Below are 9,829 nucleotides of genomic sequence, written 5' to 3'. Positions count from 1 at the left end.
TTACAACCTCAACAGAGCTCCCAATTTTTGTTACCAAGTGCAACATTTGTTAAGTGGCTTTTACCCCAGTTCCTGCAGTTATTAGGTGAATCACTGGGGTTGTTAAATTAAGGACACTGTTGTTGAGTGAATCTGGCTTCCCCATTGATTTTGCTTGTCAGAAAGTCACAGATCCTGATCCTGGGACACTGCAACTGTCACAAATATGAGTCAGTTGCCAAGTGTCTGACTTTTGATCATGTGACCATAGGGATGCTGCAATGGTTATGAGTGTGAAAACTGGTCATAACTCACTATTTTCAATGCTGTTGTAACTTTGAGCGGTCATTAAACAAACTGTTGCAAGTTGAGGACTACCCTGTATTTCTTCTTGTTCCATAGAAATATAATTTAAGTGCTGTCTAAATAAATACCATGTAACATTTCAATGGTTATAAAGTTTATGGTTTATAAAGGGGTCATATCAACCCACCCTCTCCCTTTCCTTCTTAATCCACAGTAATGTTTATTTTGATATGAAGTCTATGTCAAACAAACTCTGGAAATACAACCGTTACCGCTATATCATGACATACCATGAAAAGCCATGGCTGCCACCCCCTTTCATCATATTGAGCCACATTGGTATTGTGCTAAATTGCCTTTGCAACCGCCGGCTGCCCAGTGAACTGGATCAAGAGGAGGAAGAGCATGTTGAACTCAGTAAGCAGATTCTATCTACGTTTATATTTCTTATACAAGGACCAAATATATATGTCATTAAAAAAACCCATAATGGCATTCCAACTGCTAATTGTGGGATTATAGGTATTGTCAAATAAGCAACAGCAATAGCACTTAGACTTATATACCGCTTCACAGTGCTTTACAGCCCTCTCTAAGCAGTTTACAGGGTCAGCATCCCCCAACAATCTGGGACTCATTTTTACAGACCTCAGAAGGATGGAAGGCTGAGTCAACCTTGAGCTGATGAGACTCGAACTGCCAAACTGCTGGCAGCCGGGAGTCAGCAGAAGTAGCCTGCACTACTGCATTCTAACCACTGCGCCATCATAAGAACCTAAACTCTGTCTAAACAGGTGCTTTTAAATCCAGAACCCGAGGACTCCTGCTGTCCTTTTTATTATGCATTCTTCCTTGAACGATGATATTAAAACAGGCCTGCCGCAGAATTCTAAAAATACTGTTCATTTATGTATTTGTTGTAGTCCATGTTGGCACAGTGTAAAAGAACAAGATACAGCGTACAATAAATAAATGAGTAAGATGGAAAATTTGACCAACTAACATCAAAATATATGCAAATAGTGTATATGCCATATCAAACAAGAGGTGCAAAGCACAGAATAACCAGGGAGAAGAAACCAGGTAGAAGAAAAACAAGACCTGGGACATCAGCCAGGTCTTTAAGGACTCTCAGAATGTAATCAAGATCACCTGTTTCTAACTGAGGGAATTTCGTTGCACATTGCATTCCTCTCTACCACCTAGCATTCATGTGGGTTGTTGTGGTTTTTTTTTTTGGTGCAATTCCAAAGAAGAATTCACAGATTATGATTATAACCAGCATCCTAGTTCCAACTGAAAGGTGTAAATCATGTTCAGTCGAAGTTGTTTCTAATCAAATGGGATTGTAGCTATACCACTCGGTTGATAAAACATGCTGTGTTCCAGAGAGGCGGGGTCCTTGGTGTTCTCTGAGCTTATTTTTTTGTGTGGACATTTAATTACCAATTACCATTATCAGTGCACTGATGATGTTACCTAGTTTGGTAATGAAGTGTCTGCAAGAAAACCACCAAGCTCAGAGGGCACCAAGGACCGTACAGTTCGATCCTGGTCTTCAAATATTATGTTCTATCTATTCCATACAGGCCCTGTAATGATAAAACTAATTTTATCATCATCTCCCAGCATGAACTAGATTGTTTAGAAGGGAAGGCTATGGCTTCCAGAATACGTTGAACAACTTTTGTTCAAGTGTACTAGTCCCTGGTAATACCATTATATTATCTTTTTTCCCTTGAGTTTACTACTGCCTTCTTTAAGGAGGGCAGTCTTTATAGGCAGGAAAGAAAATAACTTTTTTCAATATCATCCGTTATTTAACAAAATATGAGGGACAGACTATATGTGATCTGTGTGTATGCGGGTGTGTTGGGCGTATAACACATTAATGGAAACTACAACGGAAGAGAAAAGGATTTTATTTATTTTATTCTGGATGACTCACAATATAATGAACAATAAAACACAATACAGAACAAAACAAGATGGCATCCAGTCACTCTATACAACTTATGTCTTCACATGTCATTGTCTCAAGTTTCATTTTACCACTCCCTATTAGCAGTTAATCAACACTGTTGAAAGGTTCACCCACCTCAACTGATACGTTTCTGCCACATGTTTGATCACTAGGGTTATTTAAAACCAACACAAGTAAAATTGATTTGTTATTGCTTTACCCAGAACTGTACCTGAGTGATGAAGAATTAAAAAAGCTTCATGATTTTGAAGAACAGTGTGTCGAACAGTACTTACATGAAAAGAAAGAAAGCTTTCACTTCAGCGATAGTGAACAGATCCGTGTTACAAATGAAAGGTAGGGCATGTCTTATAATAATACTTCTTTTGATACCTAGCAACAATGATATTGATGGGGGAGGGTCCAAAATTTATAAATGCCAGTCACAGCATCGCAATGGATCCCCCCTTTTGTTCATGTATGCAATGTCATATATAAAAGAACCAGGTCATGTATGCAAACCTTTCAAATCTTGCCATTTTGAACTGCCCCTCTTAATTTTTGGCAATAAAATCATGTTGAACTTCAGAACTGGTCGTAAATATTTAAATATTAATTAAATATTTCATTATTGTATTATGCAATATAGTGGAACAAAAATGAATAATATGTAAGGTCATTCTGGGAAAAAAAATGAATAAATTCCTTAAGCTACTACGATATCCTGTTAAATTCTTTAGGCATTCTTCAGTTTAATGCAGAAAACAAAGATTTATTCAACTAAATTTTGAGTTATGCTGAATTATATTGAACAAATACTATTCTATTACTCAAATGATCACATAGACTAGTGATGATGAACCTTTTAGAGACCGAGTGCCCAAAAACTACCCCTGCCCCTGCTCCATGCCCTGCCCTGCCCCCACTCCACCCCCCATCCCTCACCCCGCCTGCCCGCAGGGCCACTCACTGCCTCCAAGGCCCGCTGCAGATCACCCAGGCAGCCCAGCAGCACTATGGTGGTCACATCCTCTGTCCGTGCCCTGCAGCATTAACTGTGCACAATGGGGTGTGAGGGCAGAGTCTTGTCTACGCTGCCTGGCTGCCATGTCCTTGGCTGCGCTGCTCCACATGGGCCACGCTCGGGCGACTCTCCTTCAGGGTAGCTGCTGGAGAGGAGGGGGTCACGGGGGGAGGCAAGGCTGGGGCAACAGCATGTGTGCCCACAGAGAGGGCTCCGAGTGCCGCCTCTGGCACCCATGCCATAGGTTCGCCACCACTGACATAGACCAAATTTTGGACAGTGAAATTGTTTTAGCAGACTGCAAACCATTTAAATGTATCTCAGATATTCACATTTATGACAAGCTATTCTATGAATCGTAAATACCTTGCAGTAATCAAGAGTTATTGGGTAGAAAATGCTAGTGGTCAACAATTTGATCTCATATCTAATGAGTGTCTAATATTCCGGTTGGAAAATACAGTAAAATACATTCATTTAGTGCAGTGAACCATGCATAGGAATATAATTTTTGGATGTTCTTCCCCTAGAGTTCAAGAAATGTTTTCACAGCTGAAGGAAATTCATGAGAAAGTAATTTATATCAAAGATGCTTTGCTTGCCTTGGACAGCCAACTGGGACACTTACAGGACCTCTCAGTTTTAACGGTTGATACTCTCAAAGTCATTTCAGCTGTGGATACTTTGCAAGAAGGCGAAGCCTTTCTCTCTGAACAGAAGCACCAGACCTGTAGGAAGCTTCCACATAGTTGGAGCAACACTCTGTGTTCAAAGGATTTGAGTTGTATGGAAAGTGGCAGTATCAAGTACAAGTACTACAGTATGCCAACTTCTCTTCAGAGAAACCTAGCCAGAAGCCATTGGTCACTAGGAGGGAACTGTCCCATTTTTGGCACCCTAAACTATAGTGAAATCCAATTAATCAAGAAAGATCAAGAACAGGAAGTTGAAAACGGCATTCTGACATCGGAGTTATCTTCGGGGAATAAATCAGGCTCTAGATACGGACAGTTTCTTCTTGTGCCTCCGGATCAGAAAGGAGCTTCTGAAGATGCTGGTTTAAGTTTGGCCTTTTCAACTACTCTGAATGAGCTTAAGGATGAGGACTTAAAAGCTAAAGACGAAACGAAGCAGAGTGACACTGTCCCTCAATGTCATGTATGCAGTGCCAATGAGGCGGCCGAAACAATGCCGGTTATCAGCCAAGTGCAGGAACTGAACATTTCCCTGGCTAAGAAAGAGAATGAAACTACTGCTGAACGGCATTTGTCCATCCATGCGGTTAATAGCATCAGTGAGATCGCTCAGTCTACTCATTATCACTGTGAGGGACCAGGAAAAGGTTATGTAAATTGGGGCTTCTTGGATGACAACGAAAAGAGAGATGAGGGCAATCAGTCAAGACAGCAAGCCTGCCTGCATTCGGTCCATGACAAAGACGGCAGTTGCAGTCCTCCACACGTGCAGATCAAGGAATCCAAATCCTTCTCGTACAGTTCTGACATATCAGAATACAGTAGTGACAGCCCACCGTCTCACCTCACTTTCCAGCGCAGCATGTCTGTCTGGATCAATCCTCTCAAGAGAAATTGGCCTTTCTGCAAAGGGAGCAGCTTTTGTGGCCGTGGTGCTGAGAAAACAGCAAAAACCTGCAAAATAAAAGGCAATAACCACACAAATTTGAGTTTCCTCCTCTTCTTATGCTTTCATCTTCAAACAGAGAAGCTCTGTTGCATTTACAGGTAGCCCTTGACTTACCACCATTGATTTAGCAACCTTGAAGTTACAAGGTTACTGGAAAAAAAAAGACTTACAACCAGTCATCACACTTATGACCGTCCAGCATGCCCTTGGGCACAGGATCAAAATTTGGGCAATTGGCAATGGATGCATTTGCGATGGGTACAGCATCCTGGGGTTGCCATTTGTGATCTTCCCAGCTGACCACTGATGAGCAAAATCAGTGGAGGAAGCCAGATTAACAATGATGGCATGTTTTACTTAACAATTGCAGTGATTAGCCTAACAACAATGGCAAAATAGTCATAAAATTGGCTGCAACTCACTTAACAACCACCTTGCCTAATCTGGTCCCAATGTGGTTGTAAGTCAAGGAATACCTATATATACCCAGTATTTTCTGTATTTGAATTTTTCTGCCTTCTTTTCTCTCTCTCTCTCTCTCTCTCTCTCTCTCTCTCTCTCTCTCTCTCTCTCTCTCTCTCTCTCTCTCTCTCTCTCTCTCTCTCTCTCTCTCTGTGTGTGTGTGTGTGTGTGTGTGTGTGTATAGAAGGCAGGATACAAATAATTTAAATCAATATTACTCAGTGATTGGGTTCAAACAATATCCTAAGCAATAATGTGTGCCATGTGGTTTTAATTTGTCAGGTTATATGAACAGAACCATCTTACCTCAACTATCAGCAAGATGGCAACTGCAGGCATGAATGACATTAATTGTGTCTTAGAATAGTATGCAATAACACTACAATAATGGGACACACTTTATGAAACCATAGGACAAATGAAATTATAATGGTATATAAGTATATGCAATACTATAATGACATATGAAATGCCATTTGACACTCTTCCTCCATACACCTATGTTATTAAGCTCCAAGATTTTGCCCTATCCTCTCCCTATTCCCATTCCCCTCCCCTCCCCTCCTCTCCTCTCCCCACTCCCACTCCCACTCTCACTCCATTTTCATTCCTCTCTCCTCTCCATTCCCCTCCTCTCATATTTTTGTCTACAAAAGAAAAAAAACTTGACGACCCTTAATTAGGCCTTAGCATAATGTGAGGACTAATTGTGATAATTCAGCTTTCCCCAAACTATCCTCTATAGATTGGGTTTACATCTACATCATTCATGGTCAGGCCTTACAATGCAGATGATAGTCTGTTATGTTTGGAAAACAGAAGCATGAAAAGAGGAAAATAAATTGTAAACCAATTGGAGTTGTTTAAGATGGGCAGCGTATCAATATTTATAATTAAATAAGTAGTTACAAATATGGCAGAGAAGGAAATGTATGGAATATTAGCATGTTGAAATTATACTAAATATTTTGTTATACACACAAAATAAAAAAAAAATATGTGTTATTCTATGACTAAACAGAAAATTGAACTTGTTTAGTTGTAGAATAGATATATGCTAGATAAATATGTATAATCAGTGTTTTTAAAAATAATGCTAGAAACTATCCTGTAAGAAGTCTGCGGCAAGCCACTTTTATTGCTTGACTTCATAGTGTCCTTAACTTTATATATGCCATTGTATTGAGGATGATTCTATAGTGTTGCAAGCTGTTGATGCTAAAAAGGGGCATATCTAAGAGTAAACCCCATTGATCACAATACGTCTTATCTCTAAACAAAATCTTCAGTGCAAAACTTGTAGACTTATTTGAAATATGAATTTGTCTCCTCCGCCCTTTTGTTCTTAGAATTTTCAAAATCTACTCAGCTATGTCAGTCAGTATGGGCCAAGGCAAAATTTAGAAACAAAGAAAGGAGGTCTTCAAGGAAAAAGAGAAAAACTCTTCAAGTTCCAGTAGGTATTAACAGAATTAGAGTTATATGTTGTTAGAGTTTGTGTGCGCACATAAATGTATGTATGTATACATATACACACACATATACACACACATATACACACTGTATGTATGTGTGTGTGTGTATATATATATATATATATACACACACACATATATACATACGTACATACACACACACACACACACACACACACAGAGTATATATGCCCGTGCATGTGTGTGTGTGTGTGTGTGTGTGTGTATACAGTGGGTTTTTTTTGTCATAGAACAGAGTTCCGGCACCTTTTTTTGACAGATTTTCCAAGTTTTAAAAGTAACTTTTGAAAATTTGATGTTTGGTCCACGGGGACTTAAATTGCCCTATCAAGCAGCGGCAAAATCATTAAAATGGTGCCTGCGGACTGCTTGTGTGTCGAGTCCAATGCATGCATATTTCGTCCGGCTGCTGGGCTTGTGGCACTGCTTGGCTTGTGATTGGTCATGTGGTCGCACGCTGAGTGCTTACTGTGGGTGACGACCGTTATGTTTAGTTACACAACTGACGTGTGTGGGTGTATGTGCAGTGATTGACTACGTGCGATTAACAAGATGTGAGTTCCGGCACCTTTTTGTTACAAAAAAAGCATATATATATGCTCTGTGTGTGTGTATGTATCTCTCTGTGTGTGGGTCTCTGTGAGGGGGGGGGATCTGTGTGGTGTCATTAAACTTCTGGTGATATCTAATTGTTTGCAGACAGTGCATTACTAAAACAAAGAACAAATAGTCCTCAAAAATAGAAGCTAGTGCTTCAAATAGAGGATGGTTATTTGTAAACTACAATGCATAGTTAAGATGTTTTCAAAGAAAAGCTGTTCATTTCCTCTAAAGATTATTTTAGAGCAGAAGGTTTTGGAGTAGTTAATCCACAGAGATAACTTTTTTGTTCTGTTAATCATATTCTGAATTTTTAAATGTTTGATTAAATGAGTCATCTGGAATTAGTAGGATACAATCCACAGGAAAAATACATGTTTTAAGATTGATTGCAAATTTATAGGACTATTTGCTTAATCACTGGATGTCATCCCGTGAATAGATTTTCCCCAAAGTATTGTGACTTTTAATCCTACATTTGATGACATTTTTACCATTGCAACTGATCGTTATATAAGCAAAATCGCTTCTTCCCTTCTGTCAACTCCTTGTATTGCATAATGAGTACAATGCATGGAGCATACAAAGACTTTTTAAAAAAATATCTTGATTTGATAAAAATTGGGGCTATGTATATTTTTGTACCTTATTTCTGCTCTGTTTGATTCATGCAATTTCCCCCTTTAGCTCTCTAATCTCTGTTTATATGGGGATAACAGACATTGCTTTTAGAGGGCCTGAAATTATGACAGCAGTCCAGGTGATATTCAAATGGTTATTTTTCTGGACCTTCTGCTGATTTTTATTTTCTCTTTTTTCTTGGCAGTTGATTACAGTAGATAGTTGCCCTCAGAGCATCCAAGTGAATTTGGAACCGCTTGACAGTAAACCCGCCGAAGACAAACTGGAACACAGGGCCAAATGGCTAACTGTGTCTCACTTCAAGCAACTAAGTATGTCACATTAAGCCCATGAAAAGTACATACAGTAGTAAAATAAAGCCATGCATACTGTTGAAAATAACCCCTTTAAGAGAGAAAGCTATAAAGATAGGATAAGAAACTTCTTGGGAAGAATTACAATATTATGAATTTGAAGAATAAATATATTAATTTTGTTTCACAAGTTGTAGAAAGTTGTGGGTCTACCATGATGGACAGAATGCACATGTTTTCAAATCATAAGTAACACATTACAGACAGTGGTGGGATTCAGCCAGTTTGCACCACTTCGGCACAACCGGTAGCTAATTTTTTGTTGCCCAGGCCCAGAATGGACTTCCGGAAGTGACATCCACACAGAGAACCAGTTGTTCACATATTTGAGTCCCACCACTGATTACAGATATACAACTTACAGCAAATCTTGGACCGCTGTGAACATATGATTGTTCTACAGAGTTAATCGGGTTTACTACTGAATGTTGGCTTGATCATCAGTATATTAATTTCCATTTGTGGTACAGTAAGAAGAAATTGCATGGAACCAGCAGAACTTTAATGAGTTCTGAAGGACAGGATTAGTTAACTTTATTCTGCCAGAAGTTTCCCTCTGAGGTTTGCAGGAGCCAAGCACTGATATAATTAGAAAGCTGGTATTTTTAGCCTGTTTTATTTGCGGAATTTTTTTAAAATGTAAAATTCATGCCTTAAATATTGCACGGAGTTAACACGTGCAAATTACCACTACTCTATCTCAGAATCATAGAAAGATTTAAAATATTTAGCACCCTTTATTCCCATGCCCAAAATTCTTTGATTTTCACCTACCTTATCCAGATTAATAACAGGTAGTCTTCAACTTTACAACCACAACTGAGCCCAAAATTTCATTTTTTCTTTTTTTATATTATATTTTACTGATTTTTTAAAAACATAAATCACTTAATAATTGGTGAACAGTGTGTTGTCTGGGTTTACATTTGTAAAACAATCACTAACAATTGATTTCTATAATCCATAATCCACATAATGGTTTTAGTTGATTTCCTCTTTTCCCCAAAATATCCTCTTTTGCAAACATTTATTTAATACAATTCTTATTGTTTTGATAGATAACAATTAAATATATTTTTCCCAATATTCCTAAAAATGATAATCACATCAATATAATATTTCTTTTCTATCCAACCATTCTGGTTGCCTTACCATAGATCTTGTTACAGTCCTTATTTTAATTTGTTTCTGCCACAAAATTCTAAGTATTATTACTGGTTAAGATTTTCTCAAAAATTAATTACATTTAAAAATTTAACTCTATTTTTTCCATATGAACCATCTCACACTTTTACATTTCTTAAGGAATAGATAAAACAGTGAAAAAAGGAGATCAAGAATAAAGAAACATAAAAAATAA

General features: G+C 38.3%; 1 protein-coding gene across 1 annotated transcript in view; it reads left to right on the top strand.

The window, feature by feature from the left end:
* TRPM6 (transient receptor potential cation channel subfamily M member 6) overlaps positions 1-9,829 on the top strand; it is a 71,994-nt gene that overhangs the window by 41,738 nt on the left and 20,427 nt on the right. The window contains exons 24-28 of the mRNA XM_015814473.1: positions 500-702; positions 2,473-2,605; positions 3,803-4,935; positions 6,728-6,834; positions 8,301-8,427. Coding sequence (XP_015669959.1) covers positions 500-702; positions 2,473-2,605; positions 3,803-4,935; positions 6,728-6,834; positions 8,301-8,427 — 1,703 coding nt within the window. The remainder of the gene's footprint in view (positions 1-499; positions 703-2,472; positions 2,606-3,802; positions 4,936-6,727; positions 6,835-8,300; positions 8,428-9,829) is intronic.

Source organism: Protobothrops mucrosquamatus, unplaced genomic scaffold (assembly GCF_001527695.2).
Source record: "Protobothrops mucrosquamatus isolate PMUCROS unplaced genomic scaffold, P.Mucros_1.0 scaffold254, whole genome shotgun sequence".
Taxonomy (NCBI): Eukaryota; Metazoa; Chordata; class Lepidosauria; order Squamata; family Viperidae; genus Protobothrops; species Protobothrops mucrosquamatus.
Note: the sequence above shows the minus strand (reverse complement) of the source record. Positions and strands in the feature narration are given on the sequence as shown.